Source organism: Podarcis raffonei, chromosome 11, assembly GCF_027172205.1.
Source record: "Podarcis raffonei isolate rPodRaf1 chromosome 11, rPodRaf1.pri, whole genome shotgun sequence".
NCBI classification, from domain to species: Eukaryota; Metazoa; Chordata; class Lepidosauria; order Squamata; family Lacertidae; genus Podarcis; species Podarcis raffonei.
Window position 1 is genome coordinate 59,709,060 of NC_070612.1, and position 26,799 is coordinate 59,735,858.

At 41.3% G+C, this 26,799-nt stretch overlaps 1 protein-coding gene across 3 annotated transcripts in view; it reads left to right on the top strand.

Moving 5' to 3' along the window:
- The window catches only part of FRMD3 (FERM domain containing 3), a 124,245-nt gene that overhangs the window by 47,500 nt on the left and 49,946 nt on the right, over nt 1-26,799 (top strand). For 2 of the 3 annotated variants that reach the window (XM_053407818.1, XM_053407820.1), the window contains exons 2-4: nt 5,230-5,334; nt 16,533-16,575; nt 26,213-26,291. In XM_053407818.1, the coding sequence (XP_053263793.1) occupies nt 5,230-5,334; nt 16,533-16,575; nt 26,213-26,291 (227 nt within the window). The remainder of the gene's footprint in view (nt 1-5,229; nt 5,335-16,532; nt 16,576-26,212; nt 26,292-26,799) is intronic. The other variant, XM_053407819.1, reaches the window with a different exon arrangement.

A 26,799-nucleotide genomic window follows, 5' to 3' on the forward strand; every position in this document is an offset into this window, starting at 1 on the left:
TAAAACATAAACATCTAATTAAGGAATGTAAGATCCATAACAAGTAGTCACTGTATACAGAATGCTCATATCCTAAGTCGTCTTCTTCACAACCATGCTAACTCCTTTACATATTCATTCTTTAACTTTCTCATTGCATTCCCTCTGTCTCTTGTAGCCACTGTCTTTTTCAAAACCCCTAATGGGACAATGCCTTTTCGGCCAACCATTGTTTACCTGTCACTCACTGTAACTCAGCCCAGCATTCTATTCCTCTTGTGTCTCATTCTTCTGCCCACTCTTCTGCCACAGAGTCCTTATCCCCTTGAGGGTCCCCCCCCCCAATTTCACCTGCAGGCTCTTCTCATTAAAAGTTGACTGGGACGTAGTTTCAGTTTCCTCTTCCTCTCTATCCTTCATTCTATCAACTGAAACTCCAATCATTCTCCTTGGTCCCCTTAGTCATATTCACAATTTAATACATTAAAGCCAGAGCAAAACTGTTACTTTGTACTGTGGGGAATTGTTGGTCCTTAACGGGTTTCCAGAATATATTATTTTCTTCTGTCCATTGTACAACCAGCTATGCAAAGTAAGTAAGTAAGCAAGCAAGCAAGCTTTGGCCCTTTTTTCATTTTAACACAGAACTGAGTTTCTTAACATTGCAACCATACTAAATTGGACTGCAGAAAGTGTGACCCAGAGCACCTAGTTAAGATTCAAAGGACATAGGAATGTAATGCAGACATTTCATCCTTCCTCGTCTTCTGTTGAACAACAGCACTCCTCACCATGCAGCAGCTTGGGAGAGTTTCAAAATTTGTTGTGGGGCATATGGATCTGTTGTTTGGTGAACAAGCTAAAAGCCTAATTGTGCTTTTGCCGGAAAGGTGGCTTTCTGACATTTTAATAAATAATAGTGTGTGAAACTGATTCTAGCCCCACTTAACCTGGGAATTAGCTCCATTAAATTTGATCTAAGGGTGATCGAAGTCCCGGCTGAGGACGTTGGGACCGGGGGCAAGATGGTGGGGTGGAAGCAGGAGTGAGAGACCAGAAGCCAGGGATCCAAGGGTCAAGAAGCAGGGAGTCACGAAGTCAAGGGTTGAGAAGCAAGGAGTCAAGAAGCCGAGGTCCGAGGATCAGGAAGCAAGAAGCCAAATGCAGCAAGGCAGGAAACAAGTTGCTGTGGCAGAGAGCCAAAGGGAAATGCTGACCTTATGTTCCTTCCCGGCTCTTGCCACCAGGTGCAGTGAGTTACCAAGCGGCCTCACCTGTGCGGCCGCGCTTTGCCTCTCCAGGACAAACTTAGGAAGGCCCCCAGTCCTGTGAAGCCCTACTGGTCACAGGGCCTGGCTCCTGCACGCACTCCTGACAGGGACTTTCTTCTGAGTAGATTGATATGCACTTTATCGGCATATGTTCAGATGATGAAGAAGCTCAACTAAAGATACTTTTTGCTGCTGAGCTAACTATATCATCCGTTTTAAGTGGACTGGGTTTTGTGCACACTGCATTATAATGAAGAGCTTCATTCGGACTGGATTTGAATTAGAACTCTTAAGAGTTCTACTTCCCTTCTTGGTTTAGTGCGGAAGGCTCTCTTTACTTTCACGCCTCTCCCTCTTGCATTTTATAGGAATGTAGGAAACTGCCTTCTACGTAGTCAGTCTCTTGCTTCTTCTCTCTCACTGTCATCTACACCACTGACAGCATCTCTCCAGGGTTTTGGACAAGGGTTCCCAGCCCTAGCTGGATGATTTAAAAATGTATTTTCTGAATTGGAAGCTTTCCTTTCAAATTGTACAGCTCAACTCCAACATGGGAAATAAAGGAATTATTTCTCTATTGTTCATTTGTAGATGCAAATCTATGAGATGAGGCATTTTTTTGTGGGAAGAAACTGTATATACTTCATACACTTTCAGAGCAGTCTCCCGAGGAATGACGCATTAGGAAAAATAATCCATATTTTTTCCAAGCTGCCTCATGAGGGATGACACTTTAGAACAAACACACAGCCATTTCTTTTTTTTTTTAAGTTAGCAACATTAAATTGCCTGCAAGTGGGTGAGGAAGACAATACACAAATGAGCTGAACATAGGTCCTATGTGACATGAGGAGCATCTTTTCATTTATGCCAGGAGTAAAAACAGTATGCCCCCCCCAAAATAAACAGGTTTACCATGCCAAGCAGCTCTCAATAGTCCCACCTTTACATCTGTGATAAGCTCCTACCCATTCACTGCCATGGGACAAAAAGATTTTGTTTTCGTTGGCATTAAATTCACTAAGCAGCATTTCAAGGTTGGGCTGTTTACTACAATATGCGGGGCGAGATGAGGAACTTGAGGCCCTCCAGATTTTGATGGATAACAAATCCGGTTATTTCTGTCCATAAGCTGTGTGGGTTGAGACTGATGGAGTTCAGTAACATCTGAAGGGCCAGAGGTTCCTTTACTCCTGATCTAGGGGAACCAAAAGAAATGTATAGAAGGGATTTTATGAAGAGACTCTAAGTTTGTAAAAGTTTTCTCTTGTGCAAAATCATGTTGTTGTTTTTTCAAAGCAAGCTTTGAAAGTTCAAAGCAAGCTCTGAAAGTTCAAGCTAACTTCTGGCTTGAAAGCAGGATTTAGTCAGTGACCTGGCTTGGTTTTATGGAATTATTCACTTAGGAATAGTCTCACTCAACTGACTCAGTGAGATTATTCAAGAAATGCAATTAACCTGCCTGCCTCTACTGCTCCCATGTGTAAACATGTATCTCACAGGAAATTGGTGAGGAGCAGATGTTAGGGGTCATCTATTGGCATTACTTGAAATGGTGATCTATAACTGAAATTGCCTGTGTGCTTATGAACCTCTGGGAAAATATATTTCAGCTCTTTAATTATGCTTGCTTGGAAGCATGCTGTATTTCAATCCTAAACTGAAGTAATGTAAATGTAAATGCAAAAGAAATGACTTCATATTGTAATGGACATAAAGGTGACTCTGAATAACAGTTTCCATAAAGCAGATTAAAATTTTTTATCTCTCAACACTTTCTAACAAAAAAGAGAGAGGAAATTTAATAATAGTTATCCAAAGAAGAAAACATTTCTTACTTTTACTCCCTACCTGTGGCTCAATATTGGTGATTTTTGCTTTAGACCTAAGGTTCTCAAATGTTTTGAGGGGGGGTCCACTGATGCTGTAGCATTACAGAAGCTAATCAAGTATGGATCTGGTTAATAATCTGAGATGGAGTCTATTGAGAGCTGATGTAGATGCAGGATATACATACCTACATGTATCTACTATATATTCTGGAAAGTTGTTTCTCTGTGTTCTTGGCATTTGGATGCTTTTTGAGATATTTCCACCCAATTTGAGATGAGGGTTCCTGTGGTGATTTGGGGCTGGACTGTGGGTCAGGAGCTCCTTGGGTCAGGCTGGATCCCTGGTCTGGGGGTTGTACTGTGCACAGCCATAAAACTAACAGAATGCAGTATTTCTTTCTAAATGTCAATTTTTTAAAATTTATTTTTGGTTCCTTAGAATTGCTGGCCAACACTGTGTACTGTTTCAGCTAGTCTATTGTGTGGGAAAGTTTCTTGATTGCCTTTTTGCTATGCATTTGGACACCATTTTGTATGGTGATGCCTGAGATGAAGGAGCAGTTTTTAATCTGCTTGGATATAATCATGTACCATTTTGAACCAAGGTGGTAGACTGAACCTTTTAAAACTGCACTGATTTTAACTACCGATTTAAAAATTGCACAGTTTTCTTTGTTTCTTTCTTATAATTTCAGAGCAACACCAGGTATAAGGCTGCTAATTTTAGACATATTAAAAAAAAAAAATGCTGCCACGGGGAGCTTCCCTAAGTTAAGAAAGATGTACATAGAGTACCTTACCAAGAGAGTTTGAACATCTACTAAGTAGCTTGGATGTGGCTATGACTTTGTGGGGGAAAGTCTTCCAGTCTTTGCTTCACTCTGCTTCTTTACCTCCTCACCATCCGTATACTGTGGTTGCTGCTAGTGATCCTTATCTGTCATGATCATATCTTGTGACTGACATACTGCCAGACAAGCAGCTCACATAGCAGTGCATCACAGGGCAGCACTGTATGGCCCGATCACAACTTTGCTGCTGAGGAATTGGGGCACTCGGTTTCCTGCCACAAGCAACCAGACATGGGTTAAACGCCAAAGCTCATCTAGCTCTTCAAATGTGTACTTGAGCAGGGGCAGCCAGCATGTTGTCCTCTTGATGTTGTTGGACTATAGCTGCCTTCATCTCAGACCATTGGCCGTCTGCGGATGATGGTGATCCAACAAGATGATCCAAAGGACACCATGTTGGCTACCCCTTGTACTTGAGTGTAAAGGAGCTATCTGATTGCATTTCTGCCTAGCTGCTTATAGATCCTGGTACTTGTTTCTGTATATACCAACTACAATTCCACTGAATGAGATTCTCAAAATGAATGATACTAACAAACTTGCATCTCAGTCATCGTATCTTTTGTTCAAACTTGTCTGTTGCTCATGTACCTATTTAGTATAGCTTTTGGTTTAGAAGAAGAGCTTTGGTGTTGGTTTGAATAAAATGATTGCATTATTCAGCCTTTGATCAGGTACTAATTAACTCAAGTACTCTGTGTATAGGGATCAGGAAGATTGATAATCCAATAAAATGAATGGATTAGAGAGTAAATCCTTAAACGCTGTTATTCTTGGCTTCATGCTTATCTTTTTTTGTAATAGAAATGCCGTTTCCAGGTGTTGTGCTTGAAGATGTTTGGCTAAAAAAGATACTTTCTTTCTAGGACTTTTTAGCTTCTTAGCTAATTTAATAATTGGACACTTTGCTAAAATGTTTTTCACAATGGTGGATGCAGCAGGCTATTCGCATTCTTATGATCTTAAGCAAACACACATTCAAGCCCCTTTCAGACCTTGTGTCTGAACCCAACAAGATGGGAGGTGGAAGGGGCAGAATCAGTGTGCACAGCCGTACACTCCATTCACTCTTAAAACTTTGTCATGCCTGAGAAGGACTTTAGACTGGTGAAACTGTGGTGCTGATTGAAGGAGAGAATATATATTTCTTATGGAACAGAATCCCCACTTCATGAAGCAACATAATTAATATATAAAGTGTGTTTAAACATTAATTTCAAAAGCTAGGCATAATAATTATGTAGAAATAACCTATAGCCTTACTATATATATATATATGTCCTTTTTCCTTTTCAGAGAGACACCAAAGGCCAGTTTCTCATAGATCATGTTTGCAATCATTACAGTTTGCTGGAGAAAGACTACTTTGGCATTCGCTATGTGGATCCTGAAAAACAGCGGGTATGTATATGAACTCTGAACAGAGTGCATTTGTCAATTTGTGGCAGGTCTGTAAAACTTCTAAGCTGGCAAGCAGAACCAATAATTTCTTCTCATTTTCATTGCCCTAGTATAGATTCCTCAAATTGTGATGTCATAAGGGTCAGGGGTAAGTGTTAAATCCCCACTTATTGAGTTGATGAGCAATCTGCAATATACTAGGACAAGTGCAAGAGTTCTCCTGTGTGGGATGGTGAGGACCCTGCCAGTCTCTGAGCTGAGATACATACTACAGTTGCCATGGGGATCAGTATCCCTGTGGTGGCTATAATGTGTAGCCTAGCTGTATCTCTTCCCTGTTTTTATAGCATGACCAGGGGAGCCACAACTGTAGAAGCTGAAGATCCACTTCCACATTGTACCGCAGTGTTTTGATGCTAGCCTTTTCATGGTCTGGAACATATATAAACAGTGCCGGATTTACGTATAAGCTAAACAAGCTATAGCTTAGGGCCCCACTCTCTTGCCCCCCCCATTTCACTATTAATATCCTTCTTCTTAATTGTATTTCAGTTCAACAATTACTTTGATAAAATACATATTTTGTTATGTGCAAATGGCTTGAGATACCTATTAGGTCCATAGATTACCATATAGCGTATATTCAACACAAAAAACAGTGACAATTTGTTGTTGACAAAGGACAGCTGGACATATAAAGGGCCGCATTACCTTCAGTAGCTTAGGGCCTCATCAGACCTAAATCCAGCCTCCTATATAAATATAGGAGTCTTATTATTGTTGTTTTCACTATAGTTCATACCGTAAGAGCCACATTGGTATTTGGGTACCTTTGAAACTAAGATAATGGTTTAAAAATAGACATTCAAAGAATTAGTGAGTTAAAGAATTTAAGTTTTGCATATTGCTCCACATTTTAAATCAAATAATTCCCTCCCCTCTGCTCTGGGTTAATCTTCTTAGATTATAATAGTGGGGTTATGAATATATAAGTTGTGTTCTGAGAAGCTACATCCTAGAAGCTTGTAAATGTAATGCAAGATTTGTGACTGCAAATAAATCACAGGAACAATAAGGCTGGAAGATGCGGCTGGCAAGTGGCTGTTGCAAGTCTTCAACTTGCAAACAATAGAATCCTTAGAAAAGCTTTCAAAGCCTTTTTCAAAACTATAAATCTTCCAGCGAAGGAAGCCTCCTAGTTTACAATTATAACAATGGGAGCTGTTTACCAGTGACCTCAGTAAATGACTATTAATATTGTGTATTAATAGACAAACATTTAGTTTTATACTGTGTAAGTCGCAAAATTCTAACTGAGTGTTACTGTTGTGCATCACAGAAGTTGATGCACCCTTCCTGCTAAGGATTTGAAATATCAATAGAAAAACTCCATCTTCTCATGCTTAACATCCTATTCATTTTAAATGAAGAAATAAAATTACTTCAATTTTTAGTGATTTTGCAAAAGTCAATTTTTAAATCTTCTGTATGGGGTTTTGATGTCCATTACATCTGTCAACCTCAAACCATAACACATATTAATCACTACTAGTTGGAAAAACTTTTTACCTCCCCGCCTTGGGAAATGAACTTAAGAGGTTTCCACGTGTGGACTTTGTCACTTGGTTTTGCATATATTATGTGCTTAAATCCCCATTGTATGTTGAACACTATATTAACTACTCTTTGGAATTGTTTATTTTACTGCTGTAACCAGCTTTGAGACCGACATGGTGAAAGTGGGATATAAATTTGTAAATAGATGAATAAAGATAACAATGCATTGTTCTGTTTTTTAAAAAGACAAAAATACATTGAGCTATGGCAATGGCTATGCATATTGGGTTGAAAGCAATATGCTTGTCAAGATGTTTCAGAGGCCCCCATGCCAATAAAAAATATAAATAATACATGGAAATGTACTTGCATGCTTTAGGTGACAAAGACTCATATCTCTTGCCTTCCTTTAAATGATCACTATACAGAAGCAACTGGTGATATTCTTGAGATGAGTGGCAAATTTAAAAACAGATTTTTAAACACATTGGTAGTGTCTCCTGAGACTACTAAAGTTTTTTGCTGGTTCAGAGTTTGATGCTGCCTGAGTTTTGCATACAACCGAGTTTGCTTAACTGCAGTCTGTGCAGCTGCTTCTGCTTCCAGAACCATGTGGCTCAAACTCAGATTTATTGCTCATATTAAAGGACTCATCATGTTTATGAGTGCATTAGTTGTTTGCTGAATTGCACAAAAGTCAAGTATCTTCAAATGGAAGAGCTAACAAGCACACTTGGTTGGATAGCATTGCCTCCCAATAATATTTTTATATCATTGGCAACATTTATTCTTTTGAATTGATTTCTGTCAGAGCTTTATTTCTTGCCCAGTTTGCCTCTTTTTTCTTACGGTTTGTCCTTTTTTCCTTATGAAATTCATACAAAAGAATGTCTTGGTTTGGAGTAAAATTGACAAAAATCCCTACAGAATTATGCACATAGGAGCCCAGGAAAATAATCCTTTGCACTGTTGCACTGACTGGTAATAACTTGGACAACTTGCTTTCTCACCTGTACAGCTGACTGCAAAACAGCTTACAATGTGAAAAGTATTTGTTTGTGACCTATATTAAAGCTCATCTGGACCAAACCTTTTGGAGGGATAGCTTTTGAATTTATGCGGTCAACTGATGCGTTATCTGCTTTTACACAGCAGTTGTGGCACTGTTAAGGATGAAATGACAGCATGTGCAATTTTCCCAAACCAGTAATTTTGGAAGACTCCTGCAGAGTAGCTAGAAGGAAGAAAGGAGAATAGTCTGCAGAAAACAGAAGTGAGAACACCGGATTTCTGTCTATGAGCAAACAATCTTACTTCTTTTACCAGTTTCCCAAGTGAAAAGAACACCTACAAATTGTAGCCACAAAGGACGTGCTGCCTGGAATTGTAGGCTATCACAATGGGCACCATGTAGAAGATTCTCTGTCTCCCTCACCCCAAATTTCCCTTGTAGTGTGTATTTGCTTGTGCCATCACTTTGCCAGATTGGTTAGTAGTTGAGGATGACTTTAGCAATTCTAAAGAATCTTTTAAAGTAAAGTAAACATCTAAAAAAATGTCCTGTGGTTAAGGTAACCATTTACACATGTCCCTCCCCAAAAAAGAGGCAGGGGGAGAGAGAGGAAGAAAGGAAGGACAGAACGAAAGAAATCACCAAAAAGGAGGAAGAAAGAGGACGCAGACTAATATAAAATTTGCATATGCTGATTTATTTGTATAGATGCAAATTCAGAAAGCATTGCTTTAGAAGGCATGTAGTTTAAACATAAATAAAAGGCATCTCACTGTAGCAGGAAACACTGCAACTAGGAGGTGTGTGTTGTGCCTGTTCAGTCTGCTGTCCAAATGCTAACTGTGAATGGGGAACTTCAAGGCCTAGTCTCCTTTTTATGACTCTTTGTCCTGAAACTGAACTTGGAGCAGCTGACCCTAAAATAGAGGTGTGTCCTTTGTAAAGTAGGTCACATGGTCTTCCAAACAAAGGCCAAATTTTTTGTGGACCAGTCTTCATCAGATACATATATTAGAAGTGAGTTCTGGTCCATGACGGCCTATGCTACAATACATCTATTCATATCTAAGAGGCTATAAGACTTTAAATTAGGGATGGGGAACTAGTGATCTTGCAGGTGTTGTTGGACTGCATGTCCTATCAGCCACAGCCAGCATGACCAATGGTCAGGGATGATGAGAGCTATAGTTGAGCAACTGTATATATGTGTGTGTGTTTCTGTTGAAAGGGCACAGTGCAAAACAGATTGTGAGTGGCATTGCCTGTGGGTAATGCTGGCAATATTTCAAGTAAGTCTGGCAGTAATAAACAAGGCTTTTAAATATTTAGTTCCCACCAAGTGGCAAATCTATTATGATGGCTGTTAAGTTGGTACGCTGGGATTTCCTTGCTTCTATAATGCACCCTCTCATGGCTTAAAGCATGTTTCGCTTCTGAAAAATAGTGCTAGTATTTCTGCATAGTTTCCGCATTCCTGGGTCTAGGGAACATTTTGAAATTCAGTTTATTTTGTGTTTTCTAATTTGGAGGTGGGTAGCACTCTTAGATGTTCAGAAACCTCTTTAGGTACTTAGCTATGTTTAGAGCTTTACAAAGAAAGCAAACAAATTTTCTGACTGCATGAAATGATAGGAACAATATAATTTTAAAGAATTTTAAAAGTCATTCCATTTAACCCCAGCAAATCTTAAGACTTCTGCCATAAAAGTCTATCTCATTGTTTGTGGTTGTAGCAAACCTTCCTGAAACAACCCCATTTTATTTAACTGAATATTGAAACAAATCATTCAGCACTGCAATATTCTGGCAATTCGAAATTTATTTAATATAGAACTTGTATCTTTGAAAATGAAACGTGAATGGAAGGTTAAGCAATGCAGTTTTTTTTACTATATTTGTTATCTTCATCTGATTCATGCCACACAGCACCTTTTGCACAACGCCAAAGCACATTTGGTACATACTGCACTGACAATGCAGAATTCTCTGGAGGTGTCAACAAAACTGTAGATGTGGCGACTGAGCAGAAACCGTATACCTGGATTTTCTGCAAGCTTTTACAGAGTTATGTACTCCCCTTGTACCCTGTGGGTTAGGCTGATTATGGGCCCTCAGTGAAGTGTTTATTCTGCCAAGGGTGGCTGTTCTGCTGGCAGACATTGTTGTATTTCACCACAGACCATGCAGGTGTTCAGCTGAACCAACCACTATGCATCTTAATTCACTCATCCTGTATCTAGTAATCCAGTTGTCTAAATCATGCTGAACATCAGGAAGAACTTTCTGACAGTCAGAGCTGTTTGACAGTGGAATGGAATCTCTTGGTTGTGCTTCGAAGCCCCCAAGCCCTTCCCCTGAAAATAACTTCACACTGACACGTAATTTTAGTTTAAGTTATTGGGCAAAATTTAGGCCACAACTTTATTGATTACAGCAAAGTGAGCGGTGTTGGCTTAGGCATTGGCAACAGACTATAACTGCCTCCTGCCTCTCTGGCTGGAAGTCTGAAAGGGTAAACGCCAAACGAGGGAGCAACATCAATGAAGACCAACGAAGCTCACCCCGGGGTTCCTGTGGTCCTGACATGGCCCTAGCCCCTCAAGTGGACTTCGAACAAGATCCAGGACCCCCAGATTCCTTTACCGGAATACCCAAATTCATGGAGGGGCAGGTGATGGCCGCACCTCTCCTCCCACACACACTTCAATAAGCCAATGCCTAACTGCCAAACCGTACAAAGTTGTGATGATTGCTAAGGGAGTAGGCGAAAACCAAGTGGCTACATCCAATCTGCCAAATGGAAACATTTCCTACCCAGCCCCTGCTCCAAAGCAGGCGACCCAGTCCAAAGCAAGGCCAAAGCACCACCACCTAAAATTAGGGAGGGAGGGTGGGTGTTTGCCAGCGTTATGCAAGTTCCCCCAGTTACGCCGCACTGCCACTTTTATAGGCCCCAGGAATCGCGCCAACCGCCCTGATTGGCCCAAACAGCCTGGCACGACCCTGGGGCCCAATGGTTAAGGCTTGGGCCATGCCCGGCAACAACTCTGCTAGCAGGGGTGCCTTAGGGGCCGGCGTGCAACCAGGATCCTTGTTAAGGAGGATCCCAGTAGGTTGTGGACCCTCCCTTGTTGCAGATTTTTAAGCAGAGGTTGGCTGGCCATCTGTCTTGTGTGCTTTAGTTGAGATTCCTGTATTGCAGGGAGCTGAAGATAAGCCTCCCAACTGTACAATTCTATGATTCTGTGATTCTATATCCAGCTACAGTTCAGCTAGGAAATTCTCACTCCTCATATCATATCTCTATCTCACCTCCTTATTGAAAGGAGAGATGAAGCCATGTTCAGCCTCACTGCTACCCCCTAAAAACTAGGAAGAAACAACTTCTACAAAACAAATACATTTTAATTGAAATGAGCTATTATGGGATATGAAATGGGTCCTCTTATGAATAATAACAGGTGAGAAGACAGGATTAAACAAACAGTGATGATAAAGCAGGGAAACAAATAGAAGATCTATTTTAGGGGGTCTGGTGCGACTTTAAGAGATCTGTAAATTAGTGAGGTAGCAAAGTCTGGAGGTGAAACAAAATGATTCAGGAAAGTAAATTTTCAAGCAGACTCAAGATTTCCAAAAGGTTCTGCCCAAACCGGCTGACTAGATAGCAAAATGGCAGATGATATTCCACATTAGGTACACAGTGCTGCATATCATTGTAATCTTAACTTATATGCCGATGGAATCTAAATAGTCCGAAACCAGCCACAAAAATATCCATGTATATCTCCCTGCCCCCCCCCCGGATTACTTTCTGATGAGGCAACGATGATGCAGATTTTCTGTCCTAAATCAAATCGGGACCCTATGATGATTTGAGGGACAATATTTGAAGAAGCATTTCTTCACCATCATTTTCACATCTAAGTATGTAAGAGACAGGAACAACCCAAAGTATGGCTAATTTAGATGCCGAAATAGCATATAAAGGCACATATGGAGAAGTGGCCATTTGAAAATATTGTTAAATAATACTTGGGTTTTAATGTTTGATGTATTACAGTATTTTAATATTTTTAATATTTTTTGGGAAGCCCAGCCAGATGGGTGTGGTATAAATAATAAATTATTATTATTATTGGGTTTTTCTCCCTTTAAATGCATTTTGAGCTTTGTGAAATGACCTTTCCAACACGGACGCGTTTTTTGCCGTGGAGCCATGCATAACATATAGGCCTACTCAGCATTGTGGATAATCATCCTGAGGGCACCTGGCCTGGGAAATGGCGACTCAGGGACATCGAAATGCTGATCCAGGATTAATACAGTGCTTAGAAAGCGAAGAACATTACAGGTCAGCGCACAGCAAGCAATGGGATACCATATTGCAGGTGCATTGCCTCCCTAGCAAAAGAAGATAGAGAGGTCACATTGCTTTAGCAATTAAAAAATACTTCTCTAAATATTTTCAGTCTGACACCTTCACAGATATTGAAATTAGCTCATAATAATGCATTTATGCCGTTTGATTTTGTCCACTCTGACCGTAAACACCATGGTTAATTAATTGAGCCAGGATGCAAACCTGACATTTTCAAATCACTTCAGCATATGACGGTTTTGGTTCCATGCTTGTTAATATAGCAGATACTGTATTGATCCCTGTCAGTGGTAGTCATTTTCACCTTTTACATTTGTTGCTATAATTTAATTAAATTCTAATAATTTAATTTGCCTGCTCATGCATTTCAGTTTTGCTAAATTTGTATTTGAAGAAGAGATGAGTGCAGATTGATAGTAGGAAGAAACTTCATAGGAATGAATTAATAAGCATTTTAATGAATTATTAAGTGGAAGTGATAGAAAGATTCCAGCTTTTTATCACATACCCCGAAAGCAAAATTCCAGCTTCTCTGGGACAGTTGTAATAAATAATAAGTGACATGAATGTAACCTCTTTTGCCAGAAGCTGAGAACAAAAGAGGACAGATTGCAGTGGTTGAGTGTTAGAACAGGGAGTCCCAGCTTCAAATCAATGCCAAGCCTCATAGTTTGCTGGGCGATCTTGGTCAGTCACAAGCCTAATCCAGAAATCCCTAACTATTTTCGCCTGGGAGCTGATTTGGAGATCTGTGAAGCTATTGTGTGCACTGCCACAAAAATGGTTGCCATGGGGAGCTTGTCTAGTGACAAAGTGATGGCCTAGCGAGTAGTCACAAAATGCAAATAACCTGTCCATGAAATTCAGTGCTAGGCAGAGGTTGGGTCTGAGTTCCAAATATCAAACCACTATCCTCCCACTGAAGGAATGGGTTTCCAAAACCCAAAACTGACTGTGCAGGCAGTTTGAAACTGCACCAAAATCCCTATTTTTCCTTAGCTAAAATCCATTTACTTGAGCTCTGAGCTCAATGCATAAACAAAAGCCCGGCTGTATAGACAAGTGCTCAGAGCCCTCTCCTTTATCAGTTGTGACAGCAACTATGGCCTTCACTGTACCAGTAGTAGAACAGGACAGAGAGAAGACACGTCTGTGCTTTATCTTACGTCCTGGACACACTCTGACACACAAACCCAAGTCTGGGAACAAAAGCCAGAGCGTGTTCCCGGAGATGATTACCTCTTCCCAGATAAGAGGAGGAACAGGAAGATCCTTTTATGGTCAGAAGTACAGGAAGGAAATCCCATTTATGGTTAAGAGTGCTGGAGCAGGAACATCTGTGATGTCAACCTGCGTGTACAAGCTGACGTGGCTGGGGAAGGAGGGAGAGGGTGCCTGGAGGATATATATATTGCATGAAACTTGTCATTTCTTTGGACTTGCTGTGGACTCACCACGCAAGTGCCTTCTGCTATCCGGAGAGCAGAATAAACTCTTTCTTTGAACCAAGTCGGTGTCATTTGACTTCCTTCCTCCTGTCCCAGAGCAACGCAGACCCAATCGGTGAACTCCAATAAGGCTACACCACCAGCGCATAACAAACTAAGCATTTTGCAAAAGGAAAACTGGTGGTGCTCAGAGAAACACAAATAAATACCACACATATGCACCTCAAAACCAACTGGCAAAATATCCAAATATCCCCCCCCCAAAAACCCCCCCAAATGCCTGCCAGCTTCTCACTGCCTCCTGGCACATCTGGCAGTTTTAGCTGCCCTGTCCTCTTCCAGCCTATGAAAGATGGCTCTGGGTCTACATGGCAACCAGAAACACTTTGTGGAAAAGAATGGAAGAGGCTGTCATGGCTGGAGGTCTGCTCTTCACTTTCCAGTGAGCATAGTCGTTGCACAAAGTAAAAAGGAGCATCTCCACCCCCATCGTTCTGCCTGGACACTGAGGTCCAGTACCAAGGGCCTTCTGGCGGTTCCCTTGCTGCAAGAAACCAAGCTACAGGGAACCAGGCAGAGGGCCTTCCTGGTAGTGGCACCCGCCCTGTGGAACACCCTCCCACCAGATGTCAAAGAGAAAAACAACTACCAGACTTTTAGAAGACATCTGAAGGCAGCCCTGTTTAGGGAAGCTTTTAATGTTTAATAGACTATTGTATTTTAATATTCTGTTGGAAGCTGCCCAGAGTGGCTGGGGAAACCCAGCTAGATGGGTGGGGTATAAAATATTATATTATATTATATCTTATCTTATCTTATATCTTATCTTATCTTATATCTTATCTTATCTATAAAAAACAAATGAGCTCAAGGCACCCTCCATCTTGTTTTGATTTTTTAAAAGGAGTTTTTGGTGTCAGTTTTTAAATTTTTCAATAAAGTTTTTTTTGGGGGGTAGGAGTGACAGATGGCCTTGATGGTTGGGGAGATGGTTGGGGGTGGGGGCATCATGGCATTACGTTGGGGATCCTAATCTATTTCACAGGGTTAGATAAAATACGTGAGAAGAGAACCATCCATGCTGCCCTGAAGCTTCTTTGAGGGAGGGAAAAACAGTAACAAATGTAATAGAAATGTTGTAAGTGAATCATGCAAAAATTGTTCTTTGCTCACATTCCTTTGGACTCACTCCTGACATGCACAGTGTTTTGCAGAATGGTCTACAGTTCCTGCTGTTGCTGACTATTAGCCTTTCTGGCTGGGGTTGATGGGAGCTGTAGCCAGAAATCTGGAGGGCATTGCATTAGCTACGCCTGGCGTATTTGATTATGTCTGTGGTTGTATGAGGCCGCTATTTTTTTTACCTGGCTTTCAGCAGAAAGCAGACCTCTTTAGACATTGCTTTGTGAAATCTAATCACCAACATTATTACCATCAGCAATTTTTTATTTGTTTGTTTGTACGCTTATGCTAAAACTTCTGTTTCCTTTGTGAACAATTTACAATCTGTCTGACTTTCTGGAAATGCATAGTTGGTGGGAATTTGCAGTATATATATAAGCAATTATAAGAATTATATTTCTTTTTCATGCAGTGTAAATATAGCACAGCTTACCTTTTACATTAAATATTTGTCTTTTGAAAATACTGCTATAAATCAGCCTTGACTAACTTTCACAGTGGAGATTTAGAAGTGACATCAAATTTAAATGGGAAAATGGTTTCCTAGTTTCCTGCTATTTTATTTTATTCTATTATTTTTATTTATTAAATTTGTATGCCGCCCTATACCCATAGGTCTCAGGGCGGTTCACATAATAAAATCATAATATACTGTATTTTTCCATGCATAACACACCCCTGTGTATAAGACGATCCCTATTTTTTGGGTCTCCAAATTAAGAAAATGGGGGGGAGAGATTGCCCATAGTTGTTAAGCCACCAATCTTATGCCCACTTACCGCCAGCAGCCGCAATTCGCTCAAGAGATACTTCCTAGTAAATATACCGTATTTTTCATCTATAAGATGCCCCCATGTATAAAATGCCCCCTATTTTGGAGGACTCACCAATTGCCAATCCACCCTCAGCACTATCTGTGTATAAGATGCCCCCTAATTTTTGACATTGTATTTTAGGAAAACAACCTAGTCTTATACACGGAAAGATACGGTAGTTTCTCGCTTTCATCCTAACCTCTCTTACAGGGTTCTTTTTGAGGATAAAATGAGAGAGAAAGAACCTGTAAACCATTCGAGAGTTGCTTGGAGGAAGCAATGGTGTATAAGAAATAAATAATATCTAGAGGTTTAAGTTTGTTCTAAGGAGCCTTCTCTAGCTCCCTGTATTAACAAGTTGTGGGTGGTATTTACTCAGAGTAGAATAATTGAATTGACTAAGTTAGGTCCATTAATATAAATGGGTCTAATTTGTTTATCTAACTTAGTTGAATGCTACCCTATAAATAAATTTCTGTTCCACTACTGAAACCCCTGCTTGCTTCATAGTTGATTCAGTTCTTCCCATTCCTGTCCCCAAGGTCCAGACTTCGAACAAACATAAATACGCCCATTGTGTATACTCTTACTGCATTAGCTATGCCTTTCACGTTCAACTGATTCTTTTTCATTATCCTTCCACAAGTATAAGCATCCCTTTGAAGCTCGTTGACACAAAACACAATAGAAATCACAGCTGTTATGAAAACGGCTTGTCAGTTTATTATGACCTTGTGGCAGTAAATAAAAGTGATGTCTTTTGCAACGCTCTAACCATTTATCTCTGCCTCTCTTTTCCTCAGCACTGGCTAGAGCCCAACAAGGCTATCTCCAAGCAAATGAAATGTAAGTGTTGATAGCTCAGTTTAAAATGTGGCGGGCTAGTTTAGAAGTGCCATGTAGTAGTATGTTTCTATCCCCTTCCCCACTGTATGAGATGGTTTCTTTATACCTGCTATACTTACTCTTGCTTGATTTCTTGGGCCATTTCATGTGACTGGGTTCATTTTGAACCCAGATCCAAAGAAGCGCCTGAGCAATAACTCAGTTCATTGAGAGAGAGCTGTGAAGTGTTGAGTAAAATACAGAAATGAGCGCCATATTCCTTCCCTTTTGTTTTGGTATTCACAAACTTTATGCAAGTCCTAAAAGGGACTTACTGGGAAATATTGTCCAGTTTCAAGAAAGAGCTATGCAGTTTCTGGTATAGCCCCAAAGGTGTGGCTTCCTAAAAGCATCCGATTGGCCACTGAGAGAATGGGATGTGGGATTAGACAGGCTGCTGCCTGATCTAGCAGGCTCTTAGGTTCCATTCCAAAACATCTGGAAGACAGCAGGCTAGAGAAGGTATATCGGATTGTGTTGTAGATTGTAAAGCAGGCTTCCTCAAATTCGGCCCTCCAGATGTTTTGAAACTACAACTCCCATCATCCCTGACCACTGGTCCTGCTAGCTAGGGATCATGGGAGTTGTAGGCCAAAAACATCTGGAGGGCCGAGGTTGAGGAAGCCTGTTATAAAGGATAAAAGTTGTGTGATTCTATTTAAATATTTCCTTCCTTCCTTCCTTCATTCCTTCATAAATGGCCGCAACTACTGTCATTTGTTAGTGATTTGATATGATGCCTGAGACGAAAGCTCAGTTTGCAGTATCTGAAGACTTGACTTTAGATAGTGAGATCTGCTGCTTGTTTTACTTGTGTAGGTTGTTGTCAACATGGTTGATTTATGAAAAGGAGGGAAGTTCTGTCCCTTTAGTAGCATTGTACATTTTCAATAGAAGCATAAGTGATTCAGCAGCTAGCAGTGTATGACAGAATTTAGACATGTATATCTGAATGAATAAAATTGAGGCTGCAAACTTATACTCACTTAGGTAAAGGTAAAGGTACCCCTGAACGTTAGGTCCAGCTGCGGACGACTCTGGGGTTGCGGTGCTCATCTCGCTTTACAGGCTGAGGGAGCCGGCGTACAGCTTCCGGGTCATGTGGCCAGCATGACTAAGCCGCTTCTGGCAAACCAGAGCAGCGCACGGAAACACCATTTACCTTCCCACCGGAGCGGTACCTATTTATCTACTTGCACTTTGATGTGCCAGGGACCAAGTAACGGGAGCTCATCCCGTTGCGGGGATTTGAACCGCTGACCTTCCGATCGGCAAGCCCAAGGCTCTGTGGTTTAGACCACAGCGCCACCCGCGTTGTATAGAATTGCACTATATATTTTTAGTTGTCCAGAGGAGTCTTCAATGCTCTCCTCATTTCCTTAAAAAGGTAAAGGTATAAACCCATAATTTTAAAACAAGATGCACAAGAGACATAGACAACATAAGAAGGTCAATGTGTCACATATATCCATTATACAGAGGGGCGGAGGTCTGCCCACAATTTTACTGATGGCCTTCTAGTGCAGTATGATGATCTTTCTTTTAGTGGCTTTCATGAATTCTGTTTGATTAGCTATAATTTGTTGAAATTAAGTGTGAATAGATATTATCAGTCTCTAGGTGACCCCCCACAAAGAAACATGTGCAATCTGCTCTTAGCATTCAGAAGGGGAAGCAAGAGTGAGGTTAAATAAGCAAACTGATAAATAAATGCCACTGTCGTAGCAAAGAGAATGATAGAACCAGAAGCGAAAGCCCATAAAGTTTAACAGAAATGTGAAATGGGAGAATATCCTTCCAAGTACTGGTGAACCCGGCTGAAAAATGGCTCTGGGTCAGAGAATATTCAAGCTTTATGGGATGGTCAAATTCATATCCTGAACCAGCTTTTTTCATATTCAGTGGCAATTCAATTCTGTTGAACTAATTACAAACCCCTCTAATGTGTGGTGCCCTTGTACATGGGATTCCTTGCCGTTAACAGTTTGTGTATGGCTGTCAGGCTACCATCCCAAAATACGATTGCAGTGACTCTTACTTGAGAGTAAGGAAGAGATCTTTATTTGGGGTAATATTACATGCTCAGCAGCAAGCGCAAGGTCCAGAAGTCAAGACTCCAAGGTATAAGAGCAAGACAAGAGGTTCATAACTGAATGGAAATTACAAAGATGTCCTGATAGCTGACAAAGCCCTTCCAGCAAGCTTTTAAAGATGAGGCAGGAGGAGTTCACTCACAAGACTCTCTCACCCTGTGGGTCTGAGCCCACCTACGAAGTTGATGCCTGATTCTTGGAGATAAAAATTTCCTGCCTTTCTGCCTCCAGTTCTGCCACTCCCTCATTTGGTTCAGCATCTCTCCCTGGCTGAAGTTCTCCTTTCTCCCTGATGAGGCTCTGCACTCCACAGAAGGAGTGATGGAGAGAGTTAGCAGATCTGCTTCCCCCTCTCTGACATCTTCCTTCATCCTCCCACCTTGGGTGCCGTCCTCCCAGCCCTCCATCTGCTCCTTCGTCTTCCTCCTCTTCCGTCCGGGGCTACTAAGCCATGCCAGTTCTTGGCAGAGCGGAGGGGCCCCTGACATCGGCATCTTACAGGAAGCTTTTATCTTTCCCTTCCCTTTGTCTCTTGAATACTCTTGGTGCGTAAGCCAGCGAGTTATTAGCATCACTTTAAAGATGCTGCACTGAATTCATGGCATGGTGTGTAAAATCCTTTTAAACGATTATGATTATGAATCCATTTCAGCAAAAGAACTGTTCCTCAGATGACAGGAAAGCCTGTGACAAATCTTGGGCCCTCCAGTGTACCAGCTGGGCCTTATCTGACAGATAAAAAGGCTGTTCTGAAAAGAAGGACTCACTGCTACAATAAACTTGATTATTTATGCTTCTTTTGCATGAGAATACTTTAACCAAAACGACATCTTATTTTTCTTTTCCTGTTCCAGTTTTCCTTTTCAGTTCTTTGAGTGACTGCTAGGCAATAGGTCTGTTGCATTGTGCATATGTGTGTAATTTACTGGCCAGTGCTGTTTTTCTCATGAGTCACTAACCTTTGTTTATTGTTCCATAGGCTTGTGCCACAGTGCCGCATTAAAAATTGCAAAACCTTCACAATGAAGTCCACTAAACATATGCAATAGGACTACTGAACTATTGGGCTATTGTCCCCTGCTATTAAAATGGCAATCCTTGCAGCACTTTCCGTCCTAGTTACAACATGCACAACTGAATGATCCTTTAGCACTTTATGCAGGGTGAAGACAAGGCCATGTTCGATAATGGCTTGTGTTTGTTGAGTGTCCATAGAGAAAAGGCTATCCCAGTGAGAAATTTATAGAAAAGGTTATTGCCTGTTCTGGTCAAGACCCCTGTAGACTCCAGTTTTTGTTTAAAGAGTGTATTATATTTCCCTTTATGTTATGGATGGGCAAACATTAACAAAAAAGCCTGACTGCTTTCAGCTCTTATGCTTGGCATTCACCAAAGCCAAGGCATATTCTGTATAAAAGGTGTGAAATTCAGCCTTAGAGTTTTTGTTTTGTTTTGTTTTAGGATCCTACATTACTGTTGTTCAATGGACAAACAAAACTGATAGGTCATTTTAGTGCCTTACCCACAGTGCTGGGCAAACACTCTATATTAATATAACACTGTAGTAATATAATATAGCTACAGTATTTTAATGTCTTTGGTATGCCTTTTTGCCCACAACTCATGCCAAGTAACAGATTCATCCTCAAAGTTTCAATTTTTTAAAATTGACATGGGCTTTAAAGTTTTTTTTCTAAAGTGTGGTAGAGGTAAGATGGAAGTAGTTTCAGTAGACTGTGAGTTGGTTGGTTTTCATCATTTCATCACTGAAACAAGTTCTCAGTGAGGTAATAAGTGAATCCAGGTAGCAAATGTAGATGGACTGGTAGAACTCTTCTGTGGATTGGCTGGGATATTTGGCATGGCTTTTTCTGTTGTTTGGTTTGTCCAAGTGCTTTAAGTTCTACATTCACTTCATCTGTCAGTTTCACTGTTATTGTGCTAAATGTCTCCTCTTTAGCTTCCCTGTGCTGTTCCATTCTTCCCAAAAACTCTTGTGTATGTACTTTCATTTCTTTTACATCTAACTGAACAGATTACAGAGCTTGGGTGTCTGGTTCTAGCATTGAAGAATATTTGCTTGTGGTCACAAGATGAACAATTCAAATTGATGTCCATGAAGCACACAATAAGTGGTACAAAAGTTGTCTTGTCTTGGCATTGCTTGATCATGCTTATTGTTTGAGATGCAAGACAATACTTGGGTAACTTTATGCAAACATAGGGATACTTGTGTATCGTTGAGTCTACCGTGTTTCACATTTCATTGGTACGTTAGGTTTTGGATGTCATCTTTAGATGCTCTAATGGAAAAAAAACTTTATAATGGCTCTAATTGTGCCAAATCGGGACGCGGGTGGCGCTGTGGGTAAAAGCCTCAGCGCCTAGGACTTGCCGATTGAAAGGTCGGCGGTTCGAATCCCCGCAGCAGGGTGCGCTCCTGTCTTTCGGTCCCAGCGCCTGCCCACCTAGCAGTTCAAAAGCACCCCTAAGTGCAAGTAGATAAATAGGTACCGCTTTATAGCGGGAAGGTAAACGGCGTTCCGTGTGCTGCGTTGGCTCGCCAGAGCAGCTTCGTCATGCTGGCCACGTGACCCGGAAGTGTCTTCGGACGGCGCCGGCTCCCGGCCTCTAGAGTGAGATGAGCGCACAACCCTAGAGTCTGTCAAGACTGGCCCGTACGGGCAGGGGTACCTTTACCTTTACTTAATTGTGCCAAATGTATTACACACATGATTACACTATTCAGATAATTTACAGTTAGATTAAGTCTATGGGATGAGCAGTGGACAAAGGTTGCCTGAGGACTGAGTGTCCTGATTTGTGCTTGAATCCTGCCTTCTTTTCCTGCCATGATTGAACAACCATCATATCCTTGTCCAGCTAGCTTATTGCGATCTACTCCAAAAATCAGAACAAGCAGATAATATTGTATTTGGTATGTCTACAGCAGTTTGGTCTGAGATTGAAATGAGCCCAATGATTCATTATGTATTCCCACCATTTTCTTCTATAAATCTTACACCTCAAGATGGTTTTTCTATGCCAGAAATATTCTCTTTCATCTGCTAAAACTGAGAATCCCATGGAAACTTTGGCTTTCCTAACAATGCCTGTCTGCAAAATTTCACCACACAGCTTCATTAACTCATTTCCTCATTCTTGCAGATGTGTGCTTGGCCTTACCTGTCCCAGGTTTTTAAAAAACAAAGCAAAACATAACATAACAAAACAAAAATCATCCACTGAATTAGCACAAAACTATAAAACCTCTATCATGTTACCTGTTGTACTGGTCTTACCATGAAGAACATGATCATGTGGTCCACAATCCCCAGGGGCCATAGCTGTCAACGTTTCCCCTTCTTAAAGGGAAATTCCCTTATTCCGAATAGGATTCCTCGCAAGAAAAGGAAAAAGTTGACAGCTGTGCCAGGGGCTGATATGATAGAGTACAGCTTCAGTTTATTTTCCTCTGGCTCTTATGACTTACTAAATTTCTGTTCAATTGACAGCTTTTTCCAAAATGAAAATAGACAAAAACAAATGAAAACCTGTAAACTAAAGAGCAAACTGAAACATAAATATTCTAAAATACTAAAATGTTGGCACTATATATGCCTTCTTGGGAACATAAAAAGGTAAAGGTAAAGGTACCCCTGCCCGTATGGGCCAGTTGTGTCTGACTCTGGGGTTGTGTGCTCATCTCGCTCTAGAGGCCGTGAGCCGGCGCCGTCCGAAGACACTTCCGGGTCACGTGGCCAGCGTGATGAAGCTGCAGCTGGCAAGCCAGCACCAGCGCAGCACACGGAAACGCCGTTTACCTTCCCACTATAAAGCGATCCCTATTTATCTACTTGCACCTAAGAGTGCTTTCGAACTGCTAGGTGGGCAGGAGCTGGGACCGAACGACGGGAGCTCACCCTGCCGCGGGGATTCGAACGGCTGACCATACGATTGGCAAGTCCTAGGCACTGAGGTTTTACCCACAGCGCCACCTGCGTCACTCTTGGGAACATAGTATACTAAATATTGTTGAATGTGTCTGAGATGCTACTATACAACAAGATATGTGTGAGAGTATTTGTTCTAGTAAATATTATTATGCTTTTTAATTACAAGTTAATGATTATAGTCAATTTAACATGCAGACAGTGGAAAAGAGCTTCAGAAATGTGAAAGGAAATCAACACCCCCTCCCTCCTTCCCTTCCCCCTCCTTTCCTTCTGTATAAGGAGTTTCCGAGCAAGTGATCCTTACTGTGAGAATTAAAAATATGCAAGAGTGACTCTGATATCATGTGTTGAGTGTTAAAGGATCTGCCATGTTTGCAAAGTCCAGATAATGTTTATTGAAAGGGATAGAGGGTCAGAGAGAGGATTGTTGTACCTAAGAAGCTGATACCACTAATCTGTCCACTTCTCTCCTCCCAGTAGATTATAACAATTCAAAAATATAGCGACATGCCCTTTACAAGTGAACCATAATCGCCCTTGGCTAAAAGTGATTTTTCACTGACAGCTCGGAGCTGGTTCTTAAAACCAGATGAGTCTTTCCATACACTTTAATAGACTTAGACCTGGTTTAGGATCAAGTAACATGGATATTCACACATTGAGGTATCCTTGGCCAATACCAAGGAAACCAGTGATCCAAAACATACTGTCGTATTTGTTAAGTTGTGGGTGAACATATCAGACGACACAGCGATTCTTCAAACAGCTCTTGTTTATTCACAGGCCAGGACAGAACTGAACTGAAGGTTCAGTCAGCCTGCTTATATAGAGCTCCCGTACAATGTAACTGCAACAATTTTCTAAAACTATCCAATCACTGAACGTCACTTTCGATCCCTTATTTGCATAACTATCTACAGCATCCCCCTGCTGGCCCAGGGTGAGAACTTCAGTACATAACAGTATTTCTGTACCTAATGAACTGAACTAGCAAAATGATTTAAAATTTACACAACAGTCTGAATATATTACATTGTTCTTTCTTTCTTCAGCCACTTGCTTCCTTCATCTTATTTATCCATTTGCGGCTGACTTTCACACTCTGCTTCCCAGCTTCCCCGCTTTGCACTGTTTTTCCTTAACCCTCCTCCATTGTCCATTTTACAATTTGTCAATTATTTGCTTCATAACAGTGAGTCAGGTCCTCAAAAGATGAAACTGAGAACTTTATAAAAAACATTACTGGTTTCACAAGAGCTGCTTAACTGGTTTTTAAATTATGTGTAATGATGCCATATTGACCCACCCAATCATTGTTGGACTGTCAAAGTATTTAAGACTTACAGTTTCTTCATAGAAATACTTAAACTTGAATGCATATGATGCATGTCACAGTGAAATATAAAATTACAAAAGAATAAAAGAAGAAGCTTTGCCCCTATAGAAGAGCCTGGATGTGGTGTTTTATTATGGCGAGGGATGGCTTGGGAGATAATATATCTAATTAATAGCACAATCCTATTATGAATGCTTATTCAGTCTCCACTGTGTTCAATGACGCTTATGGTATATGGAATAAAGTAGACATAAAATTGCAGTCCTCCTACATACATTTTCTCCACTGAATGCAACAAGACTTTTGAGGATGCATGCTTAGGATTACATTATAAGACTGTACCAGTTCCTGGGAACAAGAAGCCACAAGTTTCCAAGATCAAGTAAATATAATAAAATCTCAAAGCAGTTTACAAAGAGGATAAAACAATAAAATTATCAGTAAAAACAGTTCAAAACAACCATTTAACACGTTTTTAATAATCAGGAATAAACCAAAACCAAAAAACACATATAAACAGTCTACATATCTGGGCAGGCTTGTCTAAACAAAAGCGATTTTAGCAGGCGCCGGGAAAGACTATAGTAATGGCACAGCCTCGTGTCAATATGCAGAGGATTGATTTTTTTGCAAATGTGGAACAGGTATTATGTGGCGCCCATAATGTCGCTAGTTCTGCTAGTTTATTCAGTGCCAGTTCATTCAGAGACTTGCTTCTGAACAAACATGCATGTTGTAAATTACAGCAGGAACCGCTGCTTACCAGGTGGGGGAGGGGAGGCATTGGCAAGGATGTGGCTGCAAGGGCTTAGCGGCAGGGGTGCCAGGGGAGGTCCACAGGTGTGTCTGCACGACCCCAACCTTATCACCGCCTTGCCTCTCCCCCTCCCAGTAAGACACAGTGACACCAGTGCTGAGAGGCTCTTGCTATATCTCCACTCCGCTGGATGGAGGCCAAATAGTAATTTTATTGCCGCTTGAGAAAGTACCTTGTATTTCTCATTCCATCGCAACCTATGTTCTTCTCCACCACTAAAGACAATTACATAAATAAATAATGCAAGCAGTCTTTTATTTCCCATGTCTTTTCTACCTGCATGTCTAGATTACGCTACACATGAAGTACCGTATTTTTCTGTGTATAAAACTAGGTCCCCCCCCCTCTAAAAAATAATGTTAGAAATTAGGGGGTGATTTATACATGGATACATCTCCCCCCATTTTCTTAAATCTGAGTCCCCCAAAATAAGGGGGATCTTATACATGGGGGCAACTCAGAGACGGAAAAATACGATAAATCGGCAGAGGTGCCAGCTTGCAAGGGCGATTAGGAGGAGCCAACGTTGTGTGCATGATGACATGTGCGATGTCAGTGTCCTGACATCATGCGGAGCTAGGGGTGGAGTTAAACACAGCAGCCATGTGTCTTCAGTGGCTTCCTCCTCCTTCTCCTGGCACTGCTTTGACCCTCCGTCCTCTCCACAGCAGCAGGAAGAGGAGAAGGAGCTGGCCACTGGAGCCATGCCATGCTCGGCTCCATAATTCGCCTTTGTGCTTTTTGTATATGGTGGGGCAACCAAAGCCACAAAAATATTGGGGTGTGTGTGTGTGTGTGTGTGCGTGTGCAAAAAGGCTTGGCCCCTAGGAGCTGGTGCCCCTCCTCTCATGATATAGTTGCAAAACTGGTGTGTCAATTTAAAGGTGCTACAGGCTGCTGGGCCAAGTAATTCCTAAGCAATATCATCTGAAATCTCTGGAGTGCCAAGGCCTGTCTAAGTACCAAGAGCCTAGCCTTCTGTCCTTCTCTGCACAACAAAACAGAACTTTCTGTCTACTGAATGTCTCCAGACTACAGGAACATGGGTTATAAACCACATTGTCCATATACGGCTCATTGCACAGCCTGTGGTCCATCCCAGATACAACCAATAATTAGGATTTTAAAAAAATCTTTATGGTGGAATTTCTCTGGCTTGCTTTCTTTAATTAAAAAATGACATGGTACACCTCTCTAGTTTAGACTGACTATATTGTGCTTATGCTTTGATCTTCCTTATCACACATTAGATCCACTTTTTGCTTGTTTCTCTTCTTAATTTGCTGCACTGCATCTCACAAGCTATTCTGAGAAACCAATGGTAACATTTCCTGCAGTGCAAGAGAGGCCAGGTTTTATGCTGCTTTTCTCATGCTTTTTCTTTATAATGTTTCAGCTCATCCACCATATACCATGTGCTTTAGAGTGAAATTCTACCCACATGAACCACTGAAGATTAAAGAAGAGCTCACCAGGTATTTTTTTTTAATCCCTGTCTGTTCATTTAGTCAATATTTTGGGAGCATGGCTAACTCTTATCATCACCTATGATATGCTAACCTTCTACACTAAAATTGTCCACTCATATGCTGGAAATTTTAAAAACTGCTTCTGGGAGCTAAAATTGGGCCACCAGTGATTAGTAGCAGAGTAAAGGAGTAAACGCGGGTGGCGCTGTGGGTAAAAGCCTCAGCGCCTAGGGCTTGCCGATCGAAAGGTCGGCGGTTCGAATCTCTGCGGCGGCGTGCGCTCCCGTTGTTCGGTCCCAGTGCCTGCCAACCTAGCAGTTCGAAAGCTCTCCCGGGTGCAAGTAGATAAATAGGGACTGCTTACTAGCAGGAAGGTAAACGGCGTTTCCATGTGCCCCTCTGGCTCGCCAGAGCAGCGATGTCACGCTGGCCACGTGACCCGGAAGTGTCTGCGGACAGCACTGGCCCCCGGCCTCTTGAGTGAGATGGGCGCACAACCCTAGAGTCTGTCAAG